The sequence below is a fragment of the Dama dama genome, chromosome 10, assembly GCF_033118175.1.
Source record: "Dama dama isolate Ldn47 chromosome 10, ASM3311817v1, whole genome shotgun sequence".
NCBI lineage: Eukaryota > Metazoa > Chordata > Mammalia > Artiodactyla > Cervidae > Dama > Dama dama.
In genome coordinates this window covers 20439243-20462392 of record NC_083690.1, presented here as the reverse complement: position 1 = coordinate 20462392, position 23150 = coordinate 20439243, and the positions used below count along the sequence as shown (strand labels likewise).

At 37.0% G+C, this 23150-nt stretch overlaps 1 protein-coding gene across 1 annotated transcript in view; it reads right to left on the bottom strand.

The window, feature by feature from the left end:
• Nucleotides 1-23150, bottom strand: part of LOC133063214 (phospholipid-transporting ATPase ABCA3-like) — a 255333-nt gene that overhangs the window by 4732 nt on the left and 227451 nt on the right. The window contains exons 24-26 of the mRNA XM_061152337.1: nucleotides 3820-4007; nucleotides 2817-2987; nucleotides 2167-2357 (exon numbers count right to left, since the gene is read on the bottom strand). Of these exons, the coding sequence (XP_061008320.1) occupies nucleotides 2167-2357; nucleotides 2817-2987; nucleotides 3820-4007 (550 nt within the window). The remainder of the gene's footprint in view (nucleotides 1-2166; nucleotides 2358-2816; nucleotides 2988-3819; nucleotides 4008-23150) is intronic.

The following is a 23150-nucleotide window of genomic DNA, read 5'->3' as shown; positions in this document are numbered from 1 at the left end:
AACTCTACTCCAATGCTGTTGCAAGGAAGAATGTGGTTTTGCTAAGATCTGAATGCTCAGTGCTTGAAGCACTGGCCCTCTTCTCTGTCTTTATATAGTCTCAAGTGGTAAAGTCTCACAGGTTCACCCAGTGATTCTTGAGAGTTAAGACCCAAGTGGGCCTCCAAAGAAGCGTTCTGCAACTGGGGGACCTGATGAACACCACTGACTCTCTGTTCCCAAGTGGAGAAACTGCAGGTCTAAGGGAGGGTTGATACAGTCACTGTATAGCTCCTCCTCTTACTCTTCTCATATCTCTCTTGGTTTCTATTGCCCAGGAGGTTGCTTCAACCTTACCACCAGGTTCTGGGATTTTCATAATGGTATCTTGTCTACAGATAGTTACTAGTTGGTCTTATGAATATGATCTTCCCAACTGATGTTGGGAATGACCTACGTTGCCATCTTTATATCACTCTCAATATTATAAGTTTGACTCATGCTGTTACATATAGTTATTCATTCATCTCCGCTTCTTCACAGTGGTAATCTGGTATACGATTATTCCATAACTTCTTTTCCATTCAACTGCTGGCAGGTATAATGTGAATATCATTGATTTAAATATTTTATTTATCTCATGGCACAGGTGGATGCAAGTATAATAACATAAGGAACAGCCACCTTCAGTTGAAAATGTTCCTCAAACCACATTTCTATTAAAGTTTTTGTGTCCACATCCTCAAGGATAGGTCTCTGATGTTTAGTGTCTCTTCTTTAAGACTTGTCTTAGAGAAAATTTCTAGGACAGCATACAGTAAATGAGACTTTCTGTTCACAGCTTTTCTTTGTAGTGATTTAGGCACTATATCTCAGAAATATTTGCTGAATGAATGCATAAATGAGTATTAAACTTCTTAATAGACTATTAATAACAACACTGAGGTAATTCTATTTCCCATACATCTGTTCCCCAGATCTGCTCTATCTTCTATTTCTTTTTATTTTCTGCTCTCCATTCTTTTTTTTTTTTCTGCTCTCCATTCTTACTGTATAATCAGGCTATTTTCTATTGCTTGGAAGATAAACTTCCAACTCCTCAGCCTGACACACAATGGGGATGTCTGTGATATCTTGCTCAGCATAGCAGAATGGAAACTAAGATGAAAAAGCAGAATTAATAAAAGTCTTATCATGTTTCTTCTTCATATTTAGGAAGGAAAGATAAGAGATAGAAAGAAATAATTGCTGTCTCTGGCATTGTACCATATAGTCAAAGAAATGTTTATTGAATATAGCATGAAGAAGTGCTAGTCTTGCAAAGAGAAAAAAGTTTAGTGGTTCTTGTTTGAATTTCAGTTTCATATCTTGATTGGGACAGCAAAAGACCATAGCTATATTTTTCAGTGTGAGGTAAAAAAAACCTTAAAACTTTTCATGAGTGATATTAGGGAAAGAATTGTGTCATTTCCCACCCCCCACTTCCACCCCCACCAAATTCATTTGCTGAAGCCCTAACCCCAGTTGATTGTGTTTGGTCATATGTCCTTTAAGGAAGTAATTAATGATAAATGAGGTCATAAGGGTGGTACCTGGATCCACTATGGCTGATGTCTTTATAAGAAGAGTAAGAGACACCAGGCATGGATACACACAGAAAAAAAAAAAACCTGTCTGATGACACAGTGAGAGAAGGAGGCCATCTGTGGGCCAAAAAGAGAGGTCTCAGGAGAAACCAGATCTCCTGAAATCTTGATACTGAACTTCTAATCTCAGAACTGTGAGAAAATAAATTTCTGCCATTATGCCAGTCAGTCTGTGGTATCTTATTATAGCAGCCCTAGTGGACTAATACAGATTATATTTACTAAAAATTGAGAATTATGTTCAAACATGATTTTAGGTATATAGGTCATATGGACAGTTCTAATGTCACAACTACCTTACTAGTTAATATACACTAAGATATTGGTGAATACTTCTGTTCTTTGTGCAAACTTCTTAGCAAAACCAAACATAAAAAGTTTAAAAGAACAAGCATTCCAAAAATAATTCAACATGGAAGGGCAATTAATATCAATAATTCACAAGAAATAGTTACTGGAGATATGCAGCACATGGATGGTGAGAACAATAAATATGATTTAACACATCTATATCAAAGCTAACCCAACCAACCAAGTTTACCTGGGAAAGTTGTTTCCATAAAAGTTTTAAAATCCTCTAATTTGTTCTCTTTTTCATCAGTATTGATCTTGACTTTTAGGATGTAAACATTGCCAAATTTGTTCTTGAGATGCTGAGGGCTGCCCAGGCACATGAACTTTCCCTTCACCATGATGGCCAACTTAGTACAAAGAGCATCGCATTCCTCCATACTAGTAGAACAAAACACCAAAATGATGTGAAGCTTTAAAACATCTCTATCAGAAGATATTCTATAGTTTAAATATCCAGTATTTTGTGACCCTCTTTGAAAAAGGAAGTTTCATCTGCCCCTCATCAACATCATGGCAAATGGAGATATTTTAAAATTCAAAGTAGTAAGATCATCTACAGGATATAACGTACAGCACATGGAATACAGCCAATATTTTTAATAACTTCAAATGGAGTATAATCTATAAAAATATTGAATCACTAAGTTGCACACTTGAAACTAATATAATATTGTAAATCAACTGCACTTTAATTTTTTAAAAAGTAGTAAAAGACCAGATCCTCAAATGGAACAGTTCCTGAACTTCCTGCCTTCTCATCTCAATGAAAACTCCTTCCCATAGGTCATACCATTATAACTCTTCTAACCCTTAACCAAGCCTCCTAGTCAGCCGCACCTGTGAGATGTTATGATGATTGCTTTGCCACTTTCACGTGTCTGTGTCACTGCATTCCAGAGAAGGCGCCGGGCTACTGGGTCCATACCAGTTGATGGCTCATCCAGGAAGATGACTGAGGGGTTTCCCATGAGGGCAATAGCAGTACTCAGTCTACGCTTGTTTCCTCCACTTCATAGTTAAGGAAGGAGAGAGAAAGCAGAAACAGAGATGGGTATATGCGACAGCAGTTTAATACATTAAAAACATATATTTAATATATATCCATTATTTACAGGAAACAATTAAATTATTTCCAAAATGCTGAGTCATAGGAAACATTCAAGATATTAAAAATGCTGATTGCATATCATTCAACCAAGGCATTGCACTTCCCATGTGGCACTAGTGATAAAGAACTGCTTGCCAATGCAAAAGATTTAAGAGACATGAGTTTGATCCCTGGGTTGGGAAGATCCCTTGGAGCAGGACATGGCAACCCACTCCAGTATTCTCGCCTGAAGAACCTCATTGACAGAGGAGTCTGGTGGGCTACAGTCAATAGGGTAACAACGAGTGGAACACACATGCATGCAAACCAAGGCATCAGATCCAAATGCAAATATATAAATCAAGTCATTTTCATTTGAAATGTAGAAAGGTGACTTTTGTCTACCAGAGTTCCTTTAGATTCCCAGACATATAAACAATATATTTACCAGGCCAATACAAAGAATTTTACATGGTCCTTGAGAGACAAAGAACAGAGAATAAGGGAGAGAGATGTTTTCATTTATAATTCAATGACTACATTTGCAATTGAACCAGGATTGTGTTTCATCTCTGCAAGGGAAAATTGTGATACTAATTAGGTCTGCTTTATTGCTGATATCCCAGTACTGGCAAGGCATTAGATTATTTCCCAGTCATTGCTTCTGTTTGTCAGTGGAACTCTGGCTAGATTGTGGCACTGAATCAGTGGAAGGCTCCTAGCTGAAATGAGAGCATCAGTATGATATCTCACCTGTAAGTGTAAATATACTTGTCAGCATAGGATTCCAGATTCAGTGCTTGCATTGACTTCTTTATATAATTGTTAATTTTGGTCTCAGGAATCCCCCACAATCTGGCATACATGATCATTATTTCTCGAGCAGTCATGTAATCCAGTAAGGCATCAAACTGTGGGCAGTAACCAATTTTTGATCTTACCTAAAATAAAAGAACAACAATGGACATAAGTCAACTATATCTCACTGAGCATATAGTATACACAAATAACATAGAAGACCTGACACTTTCCAGCCCATGCCTCTAAGAAGGTTATAAGCCAGAGTTTTAGTAAATAATTTCTTTCTCAGTGATTACAGAGTCATTGCTGTTATAAGCTATTGTCATGTATTAAAATTAAAACTTTGACAACCCTAAAAAGTAAAAGAGATCTAAATCAATTGTGATGTCCAGTGTTGATAACTGGATGGCTATTTGTGAACTTTGGTATCTTATTTTCTCTAATAAATCTTTATTAGTTTAGCCCCAAGAGATTTCAGGATTTCATAATCAAAGACTGCCATAGAAGGAGAGCCTGGGCAGTTATACCTAGGCTAGACTCAGTGATATCCTACTTTTTGGTAGTGATGATAAATGGACTATAAGTGGGGTCCTCCATCTCTCTGTTATATGCAATATTAGTTTGTGAGAATCATCTAATGAGCAGAATTGGGATCCTGGCTCTTCTTTCAGTCATATATTAGTCATGAAAGAAGTCTGAACATATTATAAAAATTTTATAATATTCAGAGAAAATATGTGACAGCATGGAATTAAATTAAAAAATCAATACTAAAGCAAATATTTTAGAAACTTCAATATTTTTCATATTTCAAAATGAATTTCTAAGACTACATCCTTAATTCATGAGCTGAAAAGCTCAATTTACCTTGCAAAATATTTTGAACCTATGGGATATAGGCCACTTTAAACAACAGAGTAACAAACGAGTTTAAGTCAATGATTAAACTATTAACATAATAACATATTTGTAAAAATCAGATTCAAAGGATTCTGGGAAGATAGCTGAGTAGGGAGCACCAAGAATTTATCTCTGTCTAATAAAACTATTTTGGGACTCTGTAGTCTACTGAAAGCTTGCAAATTCCTAGGGGAAGATTTGGACTGTAAATTGTGGTTAATTGCAGTCAATTTCAGTTGTTAGCATACTAGCATCTACCATCCTCCATCCCCACACCAAGTCACATTTGTGCATACGTTCTTGAAGCAGCTTTTACACAGCTAGGGGGAGATAGGATGAGCAAACAAGATCCTGTCCTCCAAATAAAGGGCATCTGTGCTCTAATTGCTTATTGCTGCTTCTGATTGTAGAGGTACAGACCAACAAGAAAGCATGAGCCAACTAAAAATAAATAACCAGGCACTACCCCTAAAAACAAACAAACAAACAAAAAAAAACAACTGATGTAAATCTTCTAGACAGATACTTTAAAGTGACTATCTTATAGGAGTTCAATGAATTAAAAAAAGATGTGGAGAAAGTCAAGAAAATTATTTATGAACAAAATGGAAGTACAATAAAGAGACAGAAACTATAAAGAGAAACTAAAATAAATTTTGGATTTGTTAAGTGCAACAACTAATTGAAATGAAAAATTCACTAAAAGGATTCAAAGGCAGATTAGAGTAGGCAGAATAATCAGCAGACAAAGATAAGACAATGGAACATGGAAAAGAAAGCAAAAAGAATTAAAGAACAGTAGATTGAGCCTAAGGGACATTTGAAGCCATTAAGTGGATGAACATATGCACTGTAGGTGTCCTGAAGAAGAGAGTAAGAAAAGGACAGAGAGAATATTTGGATAAATGATACTAAAACTTCTCACATTTGAATACAAACATCCAAGAAGATCAAAGATTCAAAGGAGATGAATTCAAAGAGAACCACACCAAGACACATTAAAATCAAGGTTTCCAAAACCATAGACAAAAAAAGAATCTTGAAACCTGTAATAGAAATGAGACCAATCATATACATGGAATCTTCGATAAGATCATGAGCATATTTCCCATCAGAAATTTTGGCGGTCAGAAGGCAGTGGGCCAAAAGTACTCAAAGTGCTTTAAAAAAAACTGTCAACAGAAATCCTATATCTGGCAAAACTGCCTTTCAAAAGTAAGGGAGAAATTAAGGCATTCACAGATTAATAAAGACTGAGGGAATTTGTTACTGTTAGATCTGCCCTCCAAGAAATGCTACAGGGAGTTTTGAAGGGTAAAATTAAAGGACACCAGGGTGTAACTCAAGGCAATACGAAAGAATAAATATTTCAATTAATGTAAATATATGAGCAATTACTATTGATAATAGTTAATATAACACAAATTTATAACTCATTTTTTTCTACATGATTTAAGAGATTAATATATTTTTAAATTACTAGTCTAATAGTAATTATAACTATAATTACAAAACTTTGTTTTGTAAATTCACATTTTATTTTCTACATATCATTATAAAAGACTCTGGGTTGGAATGATCCCCTGAAGAAGGGCATGGCAACCCACTCCAGTATTCTTGCCTGGGCAATTCCATGGATAGAGGAGCCTGGTGGGCTACAGTCCATGGGGTCGAAAAGAGTCAGACACAACTGAAGCAACTTAGCATGCACACACATGAAAGACTAATTCATTGTTCACACAATGTATAAAGATATAATTTTGTGACATCAGCAAAAAATGGGTAGAGACAGAACTATAAAGAAGCAAAATAATTGTTATTGAAGTTATGCTGCTATAAATACAATTAGGGTTATAACTTTAGATGTTAAATATAATCAACACAGTAACCACAATGAAAAATAGCTATGTGAGTGAGTGAAGTCGCTCAGTCGTGTCCGACTCTTTGCAACCCCAGGGACTGTAACCTACCAGGCTCCTCCGTCCATGGAATTTTCCAGGCAAGGGTACCGGAGTGGGTTGCCATTTCCTTCTCCAGGGGATCTTCCTGACACAGGGATCAGTCTGGGTCTCCCGCATTGCGGGCAGACGCTTTATCATCTGAGCCACCAGGGAAGCCTGAAAAATAGCTATAGAATATGCACAAAAGGATATAAGAAAGGAATTTAACTATGTTACTGCAAAAAATAAGCGACTTAACACAAGAGAAGAACATAATGTAGGAAGTACAAAGAACAAAAAAGGAAGGACAAAAAAGCAATAAGGCATATAGAAAACTAACAACAAAATGTCAGAAATAAGTCATGTCTTACCAATAATTACTTTAAATGTATAAATTAAACAAAAAAGGAAGAACAAAAAAGCAATAAGGCATATAGAAAACTAACAGCAAAATGTCAGAAATAAGTCATGTCTTACCAACAATTACTTTAAATGTATAAATTAAACTTTCCAATCCAAAGACAGAGATTGGCAAAATGGTTAAAAATCACGATCTAATTATATGTTGTTTTGTTATAAGAGACTCACTTTAAATCCAGGACACAAATACTAGAGTGAAAGGATGGAAAAAAGACATTCCATGCAAATAGTAACCAAAATGTGGTGACCCAAGAAAGAGCAGATAAAACCAAGGAAGGTCTGGGAAGAATGGAAAAACCAGACCCTTATCATCCTTCCCTCCCCCATGTTGTAACTATTAGCGGATTTTAAGTCCTTCTGATCAGTATAACCTATCTCCCCTCCTATCTCCCCATAGGGAGAAGGTATTTGCCTTACTCTTCTCCCCACCCAGTATACATGCCTCATCCAATCAGCAAATGTCTCACAAGACCCTTATCCCATTCCTTGTACCCTCGGTATAAAAGTGGACTAAAGACCCCGGTTCAATGTCGGTTCTCCCTTGAGCTGGCCCACTGTTCTAACAGCGTCTCCCAATCTAATAAACTTTATTTCCCTCTCATTCTGTCTCACGTCTGGAAATTCTTTTCCAACCTGTGCACAGAACACGACACAAAATAGCAGGGTAGTTATGCTTGTATCAGACAAAACAGACTTAAGATATAAAAAAGATTACAAAATACAAAGGACATGATATATTTATAAGGGTTTCAGTGAAGCAAAAAATGTAATAATTATAAATAGCTATCACCTAACAACAGACCATAAAATATATTAAAAGCAAAACTGACAAAATTGAAGGGAGAAATAAACAGCTCTATAATAATAGTATTATATTGCAATACTACAGTATTGCACTCGTTAATGGATAGAACGATGAGGTGGAATGTAAGTAAAGAAATAGAGGCTATTAAAACACCACGAGTCAACTAGATTTAACAGACATATACAGAACATTCTAGGTTTAACAGATTTACAGACACACACACAACAGCATAGATATTGTTTTAATATTCACATGGGACATTTTCCATAATAGAAAACATATTAAGCCATGAATTATTTCCATAGATTCAAAATGACAGCCATGATTTTACCTTCTCAACCACAAGGAGATAAATTTAGAACTCAAAGTAGTTTACTTTTGCAAGAGTAAAATGGAAAAATTCACTAATTTTTGGAAATTAAACAATACACTCTTTCAAATGATGGATAAAAGAAGAAATCATGGAAGATGTTGAAAAATACTTAGAGGTGAATTAAAATCAAAACAAAATATACCAAAACTTAAAGGACCCAGTTAAAGAATGCTACAGGATAAATTAGAGCCTTGAACACTTACGTTAAACACCAAGAAAAATCCCAAATCCACAATTTAAATTTATAATTCAAGAAAATAGAACAAGGGTAAACTAAACACAAAACAAACAGAAGGAAGGAAGTAATAAAGATTAGAGCAGAAATACATGCATAGACAACAGAAAAACAATAGAGAAAAATCAATGAAACCAGAATTTAATTACTTGAACAGTTCAACAAAATTAACAAACCTCTAGCTAAATAAACTGAAAAAAGAAAGAGGACTCAAATTACTAAAATCAAAAATAAAAATGAGAATATTACTACAGAAGTAATTGCTGCTGCTGCTACTGCTAAGTCACTTCAGTCGTGTCTGACTCTGTGAGACCCCATAGAGACGGCAGCCCACCAGGCTCCCCCGTCCCTGGGATTCTCCAGGCAAGAACACTGGAGTGGGTTGCCATTTCCTTCTCCAATGCATGAAAGTGAAAAGTGAAAGTGAAGTTGCTCAGTCGTGTCCAACTCTTACTGACCCCATGGACTGCAGCCCACCAGGCTCCTCGGTCCATGGGATTTTCCAGGCAAGAGTACTGGAGTGGGGTGCCATTGCCTTCTCTGACAGAAGTAAAAAGACCTGTAAAAAGTCCTATGAAAGAAATGGAAGAAATGTACAAATAACTAGAAACATAAAACCTACCAAAACTAAAGCCTAAGAAATAGAAAATCTGAAAGCACTTTTAACTAGTAAGTAGACTGAAAAGTAATTTTTAAAAATCTGACAAGAAGGCTTTAGACATAACAGCTTTACTGGCAAATACTACTGAGCATTTAAGGAAGAACAAGTATCAGCCCTCTCAAACGCTTCTAAAAATTGAAGAGAAGAGAACACTTTCTAATTCTTTCTATAAGATCAGCATTATCTTGATACTAAAACTAGGAAAAATGATATATGGGGGAAAAACAACTACAGACCTTATGAACTTTGACATAAAATTTTTAAACAAATGAGTTATTGTATTTTTAAGTCAGTGCTAAAAAGGATTTGAGAAAATTCTACACTCTTTCATGATTAAAACAGCAAAATAGAAATAGAAGGAAACTGCCTCAGCATAATAAAACCATATGTGAAAAACTCACAACAAACAGTAGTAAAAGGCTGAAAGTATTTCCTCTAAAATCAGGAATAAGACAAAGGTGCCCATTGTCAACTCTCCTATTCAACACATAGTACAAGAGATCATATTGAAATCAATTAGGCAAGACAAAGAAAAAAAAACTCATATCAAAACAAAAGAAGTTTAAAAAAATTAGGGGGTTCTTACATGTAGAAAACCCTAAAGATTTCACAAAAAAAAGCTATTAGAATAAATTAATTCAGCAAAATATCAAGAAGTTTTCATGCAAAAATCATTTGTATTTCTATATGATACCAATAAACTATTTGAAAGGAAATTAAAAAGCAATTGTATTTACAGTAGCATCAAATAAAGTAAAATGCTTAGCAATTATCAAAGGTGGAGAAATTTTTGTACAGTGAAAATCAGTTGCTGAAAGAAAGAAGACATAGATTAATAGAAGCAGCAAATGTTTGTGACTTGGAAGACAATACTGTTATAGAGTCAGTCAGGACTACCCAAAGTAATCTACAGATTTATACCATCTCTATCAAAACCTCAAAGGATTTTTCCCCAGAAATAGAAAAAAAAAATTCATCCTAAAATTAAAATGGAAATTCACAGTTCTCTGAGTAACCAAACCAGTCCTGAAGAAGAACAAAGTTGGAGGATTTGCACTTTTGATTTCAAAACTTACTAAAAATTTACACTAATCAAAACATCACAGTGCTGCAGAAACATTGCATGACATATTCAGATTGCTGAAAAGACGAAAACCTGTAACCTGGGGGCACAGTTCTTAAGGCATGATCCCTCCCCTCTCTGCTGGCTGAGAATTAAAGCCACCTTTCTCTTTCCTCCAAACTCTATTTCTGTATTTTTTAATTCAGCTTCAGTGGGCAGAGAAGGCCAAGATTTTGGCCAGCAACAATTCTGGGGCCTCCTCCAGGATCTGAGAGCTTCCCGGGTGGTGCTAGTGGTAAAGAGCCTGTCTGCCAATGCAAGGGACTTAAGGAACGCAGGTTGGATCCCTCAGTTGGGAAGATACCCTGGAGGAGGAAATGTCAATTCACTCCAGTGTTCTTGCCAGGAGAATCCCATGGACAGGCAAGCCTGGTGGACTAGAGTCCATAGGATCACAAAGAGTCAGCTACGACTGAAGCAACTTAGCATGCACCAGGATCTGATCATGGGCAGGTGGCCCTGCAGGGGGTTGAAAGCTGGGTCAAAAACTCAGGATCTCTCCCTCCTTTGAAAGAGCAGAGGGTTGAAGGGTTTTTCTGAGGTCACAGATTCCCTGCCATAGGGCCGTGCCCGGATCACACCCAACCCACTGACTCTACTGGGACTCCAGGCTGTAGAAGAGAATGGGCGTGAGTTTGCCCTTTGCAGCTGCCAAGGTCTCTTTTGCCTTGAGGACACTTTTTTCTTCTCTTGTCTGCACCAACCTGAACTTCCACTCTGAGAAACACTAAATATTGGAGGATCAGAAAAAGGGTATTTAGTATGGCATGATACCCACTGGCAATTGGTAAATCCCCGAGGTGCACCTTGAGGCCTCCTGATGCTTTCCTTTTGGGGAACTAATGCAGTTCCCTTTTGGGGGTTTCTCCCTATGGAAGGGGAGCCCTGTTTGTAAGGTGCTACTTTGGAGAATTGTCACAGGCTTAGTGGGACTTGGAAGTGACATTTGGGACAGACCTGCCATTTGGTTTTAGATTTCTGGGCATCTCTGTCATTTCCTTTTTTTCCCGGTGACTTTTCACTAACGTGATTTGGTTTGGTTTTTTTCCTTTTTTTTGTGCACACAGACTTCTGACACTAACTTCTCCAGCTAGAATGGGAAGCACTTCCTATAAAGTTTCATCTCAGAGTCCCCTGAGGAAAATTCCTAGGTGACTGGCCGGCCTATAATTATGCAAGTATTTACTTAATTGGAAGTTAAAGGTGATCACACAAAAAAGTTATTTTTTCCAGGTAGCTCTTTTTTTGTTGTTGTTGCATACATTATGTAATTAACTAAGGTGATGAGAAAATAAAAAAACCTGGCTTAGTAACTTTATACAAAAACCTCCTAGGGGGAAACTTACATTTCTCCATGTTTCTGAGATGTAAATGTTCTATCTGATCTTCCTAAATCATTCTATTGTGTGTTTGTTCATGTTAGGCCTGTAAGAGGTCTTTTTATAATTTATTAGTGGCCAAATGATGGCTCCTTCTTCTTTTTTTTCTTTCCATTTTATTTATTTATTTATTTGTGGTTTTTGCCATACATTGACATGAATCAGCCATGGATTTACATGCGTTCCCCATCCCGATTCCCCCTCCCACCTCCCTCCCAATCCCATCCCTCTGGGTCTTCCCAGTGCATCAGCCCTGAGCACTTGTCTCATGCATCCAACCTGGGCTGGTGATCTGTTTCACCCTTGATACTATACTTGTTTCAATGTTATTCTCTCAGAATACCCCACCTTCGCCTTCTCCCACAGAGTCCAAAAGTCTGTTCTGTACATCTGTGTCTCTTTTTCTGTTTTGCATATAGGGTTATCGTTACCATCTTTTTTAATTTTCTTTTTTTCCCCATTTATTTTTATTAGTTGGAGGCTAATTACTTTACAATATTGTAGTGGTTTTTGCCATACATTGACATGAATCAGCCTTGGATTTACATGTATTGCCCATCCCGATCCCCCGTCCCACCTCCCTCCCCACCCCATCCCTCTGGGTCTTCCCAGTACACCAGCCCCGAGCACTTGTCTCATGCATCCAACCTGCGCTGGTGGATGGTTTCACCCTTGATAATATACATGTTTCGATGCTGTTCTCTCAAAACATCCCACCCTCGCCTTCTCCCACAGAGTCCAAAAGTCTGCTCTGTATGTCTGTGTCTCTTTTTCTGTTTTGCATGTAGGGTTATCATTACCATCTTTCTAAATTCCATATATATGTGTTAGTATGCTGTAATGTTCTTTATCCTTCTGGCTTACTTCACTCTGTATAATGGGCTCCAGTTCCATCCATCTCATTAGAACTGATTCAAATGAATTCTTTTTAATGGCTGAGTAATATTCCATGGTGTATATGTACCACAGCTTCCTTATCCATTCATCTGCTGATGGGCATCTAGGTTGCTTCCATGTCCTGTCTATTACAAACAGTGCTGTGATGAACATTGGGGTGCACGTGTCTCTTTCAGATCTGGTTTCCTTGGCGTGTATGCCCAGAAGTGGTATTGCTGGGTCATATGGCAGTTCTATTTCCAGTTTTTTAAGAAATCTCCACACTGTTCTCCATAGTGGCTGTACTAGTTTGCATTCCCACCAACAGTGTAAGAGGGTTCCCTTTTCTCCACACCCTCTCCAGAATTTATTGCTTGTAGACTTTTGGATAGCAGAAAGCTTTCTTAAATGAACAATGAAAACAAATAGAGGAAAAAATAGAATGAGAAAGACTAGAAATCACTTTAAGAAAATTAGAAGCACCAAGGGAATATTTCATGCAAAGACAGGCTCAATAAAGGACAAAAAAAAGCAAGGATGTAACAGAAGCAGAAGAGATTAAGAAATGGTGGCAAGAATACGCAGAAGAACTGTACAAAAACAGCTCTTAATGACCCAGATAACCACGATGGTGTGGTCACTCATGTGAAGTCAGACATCCTGGAGTGTGACGTCAAGTGCCTTAGGAAACATTACTATGAACAAAACTAGTGGATGTGATGGAATTCCAGATCAGTTATTACAAATCCTAAAGGATGATGCTGTTAAAGTGCCACATTCATTATGGCAGCAAACTTGGAAAATTCTGCACTGGTCGCAGGAAGGGAAAAGGTCAGTTTTCATTCTAATACCAAAGAAAGGCAATGCCAAAGAAGGTTGAAATTGCTGTACAGTTGCACTCATTTCACATACTAGCAGTATTATGCTGAAAATCTATCAAGCTCAGCTTCAGTAGTACATGACAGAGAAATTCCTGATTTACAAGCTGGATTTAGAAAAGGTAGAGGAACCAGAGATCAAATTGCCAACATCTATTGTATCATTGAAAAAGCAAGGAAATTCCAAAAGAATCTACTTTTGCTTCATTGACTACTCTAAAGCCTTGACTGTGTAAATCACAACAGACTATAGAATACTCTTAAAGAGGTAGGAGTACCAGTACCTTACCTGCCTCCTCAGAAATCTGTATGCAGGACAATAAGCAACATGGAACATGAAACTGGACATGGAACAAAGGACTTGTTAAAATTTGGGAAAGGAGTACATCAAGACTGTGTACTGGCACCCTGCTTAGTTAACTTATCTGCAGAGTACATCATGCGAAATGCCTGGCTGGATGAAGCACAAGATGGAATCAAGATTGCCAGGAGAAATGTCAATAACCTCAGATATGCAGATGACACCTCCCTTATGGCAGAAAGTGCAGAAGAACTGAAGAGCCTCTTGATGAAAGTGAAAGAGGAGAGTGAAATAGTTGGCTTAAAACTCAACATTCAGAAAACTAAGATCATGGCATCTGGTCCCATCACTATGGCAAATAGATGGGGAAACAATGGAAACAGTGACAGACTTTATTTTCTTGGGCTCCAAAATCACTGTAGATGGTGACTGCAGGCATGAAATAAGAAGACGCTTGCTCCTTGGAAGAAAAGCTATGACCAACCTAGACAGCATATTAAAAAGCAGAGACATTACTTTGCCGACAAAGGTCTGTCTACTCAAAGCTATGGTTTTTCCAGTAGTCATGTATGGATGTGAGAGTTGGACTATAAAGAAAGCTGAGTGCAGATGAACTGATGTTTTTGAACTGTGGTGTTGGAGAAGACTCTTGAGAGTCCCCTGGACTTTAAGGAGATCAAACCAGTCCCTCCTAAAGGAAATCAGTCCTGAATATTCATTGGGAAGAGTGATTCTGAAGCTGAAACTCCAATACTTTGGCCACCTGATGTGAAGAACTGACTCACTGGAAAAGACCCTGATGCTGGGAAAGATTGAAGGTGGGAGAAGGAGGGGACAACAGAGGATGAGATGGTTGGATGGCATTACCGACATAATGGACATGAGTTTGAACAAGTTCTGGGAGTTGGTGATGGACAGGGAAGCCTGTCGTGTTGCAGTCCATGGGGTCGCGAAGAGTTGAACATTACTGAGCAACTGAACTGAACTGAATGCAATACCTGTATTTCCAAATGATGGAACTGACAAAAGGTTCATATTCAAAATATTAAACTGAATACAAAAAATAAACAACCCAATTGAAAAATGGGCAGAAGACTTGAGTAGACATTTCTCCAAAGAAGACATAGAGATGGTCACAAACACATGAAAAGATACTCAACATCAATAATTATTATAGAAATTCAAACTGAAACAACAATAACCTATCAACTCACACTTGTCAGAATGGCCAACATCAAAAAGTCTACAAATAACAGATGTTGGTGAAGATGTGAAGAAGAGGAATCTTTGTACATTGTTAGTGGAAATGTAATTGGTGCAGCCAGTGTGGAAAATTAAAAAGAATTGCCATATGATCCAGCAAATCCATCCCATGGGAATATGTTTGGAAAAAAAATTAAAATTCTAATTCAAAAAGATATATGCACGCCAATATTCATAGCAGCACTAATTACAATAGCCAAGATATTGAAGCAACCCAAATACACACTCTCTCTCACACACACAATGGAATATTGCTCTTCCATTTGCAGCAATGTGGATGAACATTGATAAATTATGATTAGTGAAATAAGTGCGACAGAGAACGGCAAATTCTATATGATATCCCTAATATGAGGAATCTAAAAAGTAATGTCAATCAATGTATGTAAAAAACAGAAAGATACTTACTTATATAGAAAACAAACTGTGAGTTTCCCTGGTAGCTCAGGTGGTAAAGAATATGCCTGCAATGCAGGAGACTCTGGATTGATTCCTGGGTTGGGAAGATCCCCTGGAGAAAGGATAGGCTACCCACTCCAGTATTCGTGGGAATCATGTTTTACTGCTTTCTTGGAAATGCCTCCTAGAATTTAATTTTACTCATTTCTATTTCCTTGGTTGCTCTTCCCACCCTCCCCCCCTCCCCAACCAAGACACCCTGTCCTAAAGCTAGACGTTCTGGCTGACAGATCAGATTTAGTTAGATGCTGTTCTGCACACAGAACAACCCTCTTATCTTTAAAGACTTTTCTTTACAACTCTCATGTGATTACCTCTATACCTTCACGAGGAAGTCTTCTTAATCCCTGAGTGCTCGTCTCTGTCTTGCTTTACTGATCTTAGTTAAAGATTACAAGATAAGTTACCAATAAAATATGCTCTCAGCATGTTCTCAGGGAGTTGCTTCTCTGAGAACTCTCCCTGTGCTGTCTTTCATAATCCTGTGTGTTTGTGAGAATTATTCAGCATGAAATTGCCGCAAGTATTCTTGGCCTTCCCTGGTGGCTCAGATATAAAGAATCTGCCTGCAATGCGGGAGACCTGGGTTTGATCCCTGGGTTGGGAAGATCCCCTGGAGGAGGGCATAGTAACTGACTCCAGTACTCTTGCCTGGAGAATCCCCATGGACAGAGAAGGCTGGCAACTAGTGGTTACCAAATGGGAGGGAGAAATCGGCTGCAGGAAATTAGGGATGTGAGATTAAGAGATACAAACTACTACTTATAAAATAATAAGCAACAAGGATATATTGTACAGCACAGAAAACTATAGCCATTTTCTTGTAATAACTTTTAATGGAGTATAGTCTGTCAAAATACTGAATCATTGTGCTGTGTACCTAGAACTAATATAATATTAAAAATCAACTGTACTTCAATGAAAATGATCAAAGACCTAAATTTCAGACCTGAAACTAGAATAAAACATAGGTCAGATGTTTCACAATATTTGGCAACAATTTCTTGGGTATTACACCAATTGCTCAGCAAATAAAAGAAAAAATAGACAAATTGGATTTTATAGAAAAATTTTAAATTATGTACATATAATTACACTATCAACTAAGTTAAAAGGCAACCCACTGAATGGAAAAAATATTTGAAAATCATCTATCTGATTAGGTATTAAGAGCCAGGTTTTATAGAAAATATTGGAAATTCAATAAGAACAACTTATTCCAAAAATTTGCAAGGACTTGAATAAACATTTCTTCAAAGACTATATGTAATTGGACATTAAGTATAGAAAAATGCTGACTATCAGTGATCATTAGAGAAATATAAATTGATACTACAATGAGAAACAATTTCACATCCATCAGGATAGCAACTATTAAAAGGAGAAAATAATAGCTGCTATCTAGAATATAGAAAATTGAACCCTGAGCCATGTTGGTGAGAATGTAATACAGTATAGCTAAAAACTACGGAAGACTTTATGGCAATTCCAAAAATAAAAATAAAAGCAGAATTAATGAGCACAGCATTTTCACTTACATATGGCACAAAATACTACTACAGTGAATTCAACATGGCAATAAAAGTATTGTACACCAAGAACAAGTGGGATTTATATCTGTGATGCAAGAATAATTCACCAAACACAAAAAATGTGATGCACCAAGTTAATAAAATGAAAGGTTAAAAATCTTTTCAAAAAATGCTGAAAAATCATTTGATAAATTCAGCATCCTGATAAATGATAAATGAAAACTCTGAAAACTTTAGTACAGAAGGAACATATTTCAACATAATAAAGCCTATATGTAACAAGCTCAAAGTTAACATTACACTCAGCAGTGAAGAACTGCAAGCTTTTCATTTAAGATCGGGTATAAGACACGGGTGCCTATTCTCAGCACTCCTATTCAACATAATATTGGAAGTCCTAGTCAGAGCAATAATCAAGACAAAGAAATAGAAGACATCCCACTACTAGGCATATATCCTGAGGAAACTGGAATTGAAAAAGATATATGTATCCCAATATTCATTGCAGCACTATTTACAATAGTTAGGACATGGAAGCAACCTAGATGTCCATTGGCAGATGAATGGATAAAGAAGTTGTGGTACATATACCCAATGGAATATTATTCAGCTATAAAAAGGAACACATTTAAGTCAGTTTTAACAAGATGGATAAACCTGGAGCCTATTATACAGAATGAAGTAAGTCAGAAAGAGAAAGATAAATATTGTATATGAATACACACACATGTATATATGGAATATAGGAAAATGGCACGGTCAATCCTAAATGCAGGGCAGCAAAAGAGACACAGATATAAAGAACAGACTTTTGGACTCTGAGGGAGAAGGTGAGGGTGGGATGAGTTGAGAGAATAGCATTGAAACATATGCATTACCATATGTAAAACAGATACCAGTGGGAGTTTAATGTATGACACAGGGTACCCAAAGCTGGTGCTCTGTGAAAACCTGGAGGGAATGGGGTGAGGAGGGAGGTGGGAGAGGGGTTCAAGATAGAGGGAATATATGTATGCCTATGGCTGATTCACATTGATGTATGGCAAAAACCATCATAATATTGTAATTTTCCTCCAATTAAATTAATTTTAAAAAACTTAAAAAAGAAATATAAGACATCCAAAGCAAAATGAAAGAAGTAAAATTGTTTCCAGAGAAGAACTTGTACATATAAACACCAAAGGAAAAGAATCTGTTATAAACAATAAATTAACTCAGTGAAGTTGCAGGATACAAAATCAAAATAGAAGATCACTTCTATTTCTATATACATGTGCTCGCTTCGGCAGCACAAATACTATTTCTATATACAAACAATGAGCTATCTAAAAAGAAATAAAATTTTCCTATTTACAATAGCATCAAGGATAATAAAATACTTAAGAATAAAATTAGCCACAGTGGTTATATTGGTTATATATCAATTTTATATCAATAAAGCTTGTTTTAATAAAGACTAGCATCTTTAACTTAGTAATATGCATTTAAGGTTCATGTTATCTTTTCGCAGCTTGATTGCCCACTTCTTTTCAGTGCTGTATGTACTCCATTGTATGTACGTACCTCAGTGTATATATTAATGCACCTACTGAAGGACTTCTTGGTTGCTTCCAAATTTTGGTAATTATGAATAAAGCAACCATAATCATTTGTATGCAGGTTTTTGCATGGACTTAAGTTTTCAACTTCTTTGGGAAACAACCAGGGGTACAGTTGCTGGATTGTATGGTATATTTAGTTTTGCAAAAAGCTACCAAATTTTTCAAAAATCACTGTGGCATTTTCTATTTGCACCAGTAAAGAATATTTCTGTTGCTCCATAAATACACCAGCATTTGGTATCATCAGTGTTTGGTTTTGGCCATTCTGATAGGTGTTTAGTGGTATGTCATGTTGTTTAAATTTGCATTTTCTTGATGACATAAGTTGTGGAGCTTCTTTTTTTTGATTCACAAAATCCTTTTTATTTTAAAGGTATATTTTAATGTCATCTCTTTTATTTCTAATTATATAATTTTCACAAGTCTCTCTCCTATACCCCCATCTAGTTAGAAGTATAGTTAGACTGTTTATCTGATATTTATTTTCTTTTTTAATGTAGGCATTTATTAATATGAACTTCACTCTTAGTACTGCTTTTGTTACACTCCTTAAGTTTTGGTATGTTGTATTTTTTCATTTTCATATGTCATTAAATATTTTTAAAATTCCCTTTTGATTTCTTCTATGACTCACTGTTCAAGGATAAGTGTTTACAATATTTGTGCACTTTCTCACTTTCATGCTATTACTGATTTCTAGTTTCATTCCATTTTAGTCAGAAAAAACAACTGGCATTATTTTGATCTTTAAAAAATTGTTATAGTATGTTTTGTCACCTAACATAACATCCAAACTGGAGAATGTTCTGTGTGTGTTTGGGAAGAATGTGTATCCTTCTGCTTCGGGGTTAAAAGTTGTAAATATGTCTGTTAGGTCATTTAGTTTCTAGTGTTGATCAGTTTCACTCTTTATTGATTTTCTGTCTGAGTGGTTGTTTTTTTGTAATAATTAATTAATTTTTAGAGGCTAATTACTTTATTTTTTTATTTTTTATTTTTTTTCAATTATTTTTATTAGTTGGAGGCTAATTACTTCGCAACATTGCAGTGGGTTTTGTCATACATTGACATGAATCAGCCATGGAGTTACATGTATTCCCCATCCTGATGCCCCCTCCCACCTCCCCCCCCACCCGATTCCCCTGGGTCCTCCCAGTACACCTGGCCCGAGCACCTGTCTCATGCATCCCACCTGGGCTGGTGGTCTGTTTCACCATAGATAATATACATGCTGTTCTCTCGAAACATCCCACCCTCGCCTTCTCCCACAGAGTCCAAAAGTCTGTTCTGTACTTCTGTGTCTCTTTTTCTGTTTTGCATATAGGGTTATCATTACCATCTTTCTAAATTCCATATATATGTGTTAGTATGCTGTAATGATCTTTATCTTTCTGGCTTACTTCACTCTGTATAATGGGCTCCAGTTTCATCCATCTCATTAGAACTGATTCAAATGAATTCTTTTTAACGGCTGAGTAATATTCCATGGTGTATATGTACCACAGCTTCCTTATCCATTCGTCTGCTGATGGGCATCTAGGTTGCTTCCATGTCCTGGCTATTATAAACAGTGCTGCGATGAACATTGGGGTGCATGTGTCTCTTTCAGATCTGGTTTCCTCAGTGTGTATGCCCAAGAGTGGGATTGCTGGGTCATATGGCAGTTCTATTTCCAGTTTTTTAAGAAATCTCCACACTGTTTTCCATAGTGGCTGTACTAGTTTGCATTCCCACCAACAGTGTAAGAGGGTTCCCTTTTCTCTACACCCTCTCCAGCATTTATTGCTTGTAGACATTGTATTGGTTTTGTCATACACTGACATGAATCCACCATGGGTGTACATGTGTTCCCCATCCTGAACCCCCCTCCCACCTCCCTCCTCATCCCATCCCTCTGGGTCATCCCAGTGCACCAGCCCCAAGCACCCTGTATCATGCATTGATTGCCTGGACTGGCAATCTGTGTCACATATGATAATATATATGTTTCAGTGCCATTCTCCCAAATCATCCCACTCTCGCCCTCTCCCACAGAGTCCAAAACACTGTTCTATATATCTGTGTCTCTTTTGCTGTCTCGCATACTTCCTAGAATATTGGAAATAAAAGCAAAAATAAACAAACAGGATGAAACTGTCTGAATGTTTTATCCATTTTCTATCTTATTACTACTGCATCAATTTCTTCTTTTAGATCTATCAATATTTGTTTATATACTTAGATGTTTTGATGTTAGATTTACGTGTATTTACAATTGTTATGTGATCATGTTGAATTGACCCTCTTTATCATTGTGTAATCTTCTTTGTTTCTAAAAACATTTTAAATCAATGTATACTTTCTCTGATGTAAGTATAGCCCCTCCTGCTTTTTTTCCTTACAATTAACATGAAATATCTTTTCCTGTGTCTTCAAATTGCCAACATCCTTTGGATCATAGAAAAAGCAAGAGAGTTCCAGAAAAACATCTGCTGTATTGACTACACCAAAGTCTTTGACTGTGTGGATCACAACAAACTGTGGAAAATTCTTCAAGAGATGGGAATACCAGACCACCTTACTTGCCTCCTGAGAAATCTGAATGCAGGTCAGGAAGCAACAGGTAGAACTGGACATGGAACAATGGACTGGTTCTAAATTGGGCAAGGAGTACGTCAAGGCTGTATACTGTCACCCTACTTATATGCAGAGTACCTCATGTGAGTACATACTGTCACCTTACTGCTTATATGCAGGGTTACATGCTACTTTTATGCAGAGTACATACAGCTTATATGTCACATACTGCTTAGATGCAGAGTACATATTGTCACTTATATGGAGAGTACATCATGTGAAATGCCAGGCTAGATGAAGCACAAGCTGGAATTAAGACTGCCAGGAAAAATATCAATAACCTCAGATATGCAGATGACACCACCCTTATGAAAGAAAGTAAAGAGCCTCTTGATGAAAGTGAAAGAGGAGAGTGAAAAACTTGGCCTAAAGCTCAGCATACAGAAAACTAAGATCATGGCATCTGGTCTCATCACTTCATGGCAAATAGATTGGGAAACAATGGAAACAGTGACAGACTTTGGCTTCTTGGCTCGAAAATCACTGTAGATGGTGACTGCAGCCATAAAATTAAAAGAGGCTTGCACCTTGGAAGAAAAGCTATGACCAACCTAGACAGCATATTAAAAAGCAGAGACATTACTTTGCCAACAAAGGCCCATCTAGTCAAAACTATGGTTTTTCCAGTAGTCATGTGTGCATGTGAGAGTTGGACTATAAGGATAGCTGAGTGCCAAAGAATTGATGCTCTGAACTGTGGTGTTGGAGAAGACTCTTGAGAGTCTCTTGGACTGCAGGAGATCAAACCAGTCAATCCTAAAGGAAATCAGTCCTGAATATTCATTGGAAGGACTGATGCTGAAGCTGAAACCACAATATTTTGGCCACCTGATGCGAAGAACTGACTCATTGGAAAAGACCCTGATGCTGGGAAAGATTGAAGGTAGGAGAAGGGGATGACAGAGGATGAGATGATTGGATGGCATCAACGACTTGATGGACATGAGTTCGAGCAAGCTCCATGAGTTGGTGATGGACAGGGAAGCCTGACAAGCTGCAGTCCATGGGGCCGCAAAGAGTCTGACATGACTGAGCGACTGAACTGAACTGATGTCTTCATTTTAGTCAATTTATACCCTTGAATCTACAGTAAGTTTCTTGTAAATAGCACATAGTTGGATCTTTGTTATTCATCTATTCAGCCCCTCTGTTTCTTTTTTATTTTCTGTGAGTATAATGAATTTAATCCATTTAGATTTATTGATAGGGAAGGATTTACTATTGTCATTTTTAAGTGTTTTATTTAATCTTATAGTTCTTTTGTTCCTCTTTTTCTCTTCTTGTCTTCCTTTTTGTTTTGTTTTCTTTTTTTGATAGATTTTGATTTATTTCTCCTTTTATGAGTGAAACATCTAAAGATATTTCTTTGTAGTTACCAAGAGGCTTTTTAAAGCTAATACCAACTTAAGTTCATTAGCATGCAATAGCACTCCACTTCTATCTCTTATCTCTCCAGCCTTGCCAGGGATTCTTAGATCCTCCTAAACTTCTGTGCTTGTCTAAACCATTGTGTGTGTTAGTGGCCTTAGGAGATGAAGGTGTGACAAGTCCTGACAGTGCCCTGAAGGCTGAGGAAACGATCAATTCAGGCTCCTAGAAGACTACTAGTTCTTATGCACTTGTTGAAACTGCCTTTCAACTCTCCACATTCCAGGGGGGTTCATGAATGCCCCATCCTGTTTGCCCTCAGAACTAGGTGGTTTGAGAAACAGTCTTTCGGATGGTAGACAAAAAATTGAGGAGCTAAATGTGTGAAGCTGGGAGTTGGGAGTTCCATTCTGGTTGTAATGCATTATTTTGTGGGTGGGTTTTATGGTGCAAGTATGTCTCAGCTTATCCTACCCATCTTGATGTGGATATTTTCTCATTTGTGTGATATGTAGGAGTCTTTCAACTAGTTTTGGATTCATCTCAGAGGGAA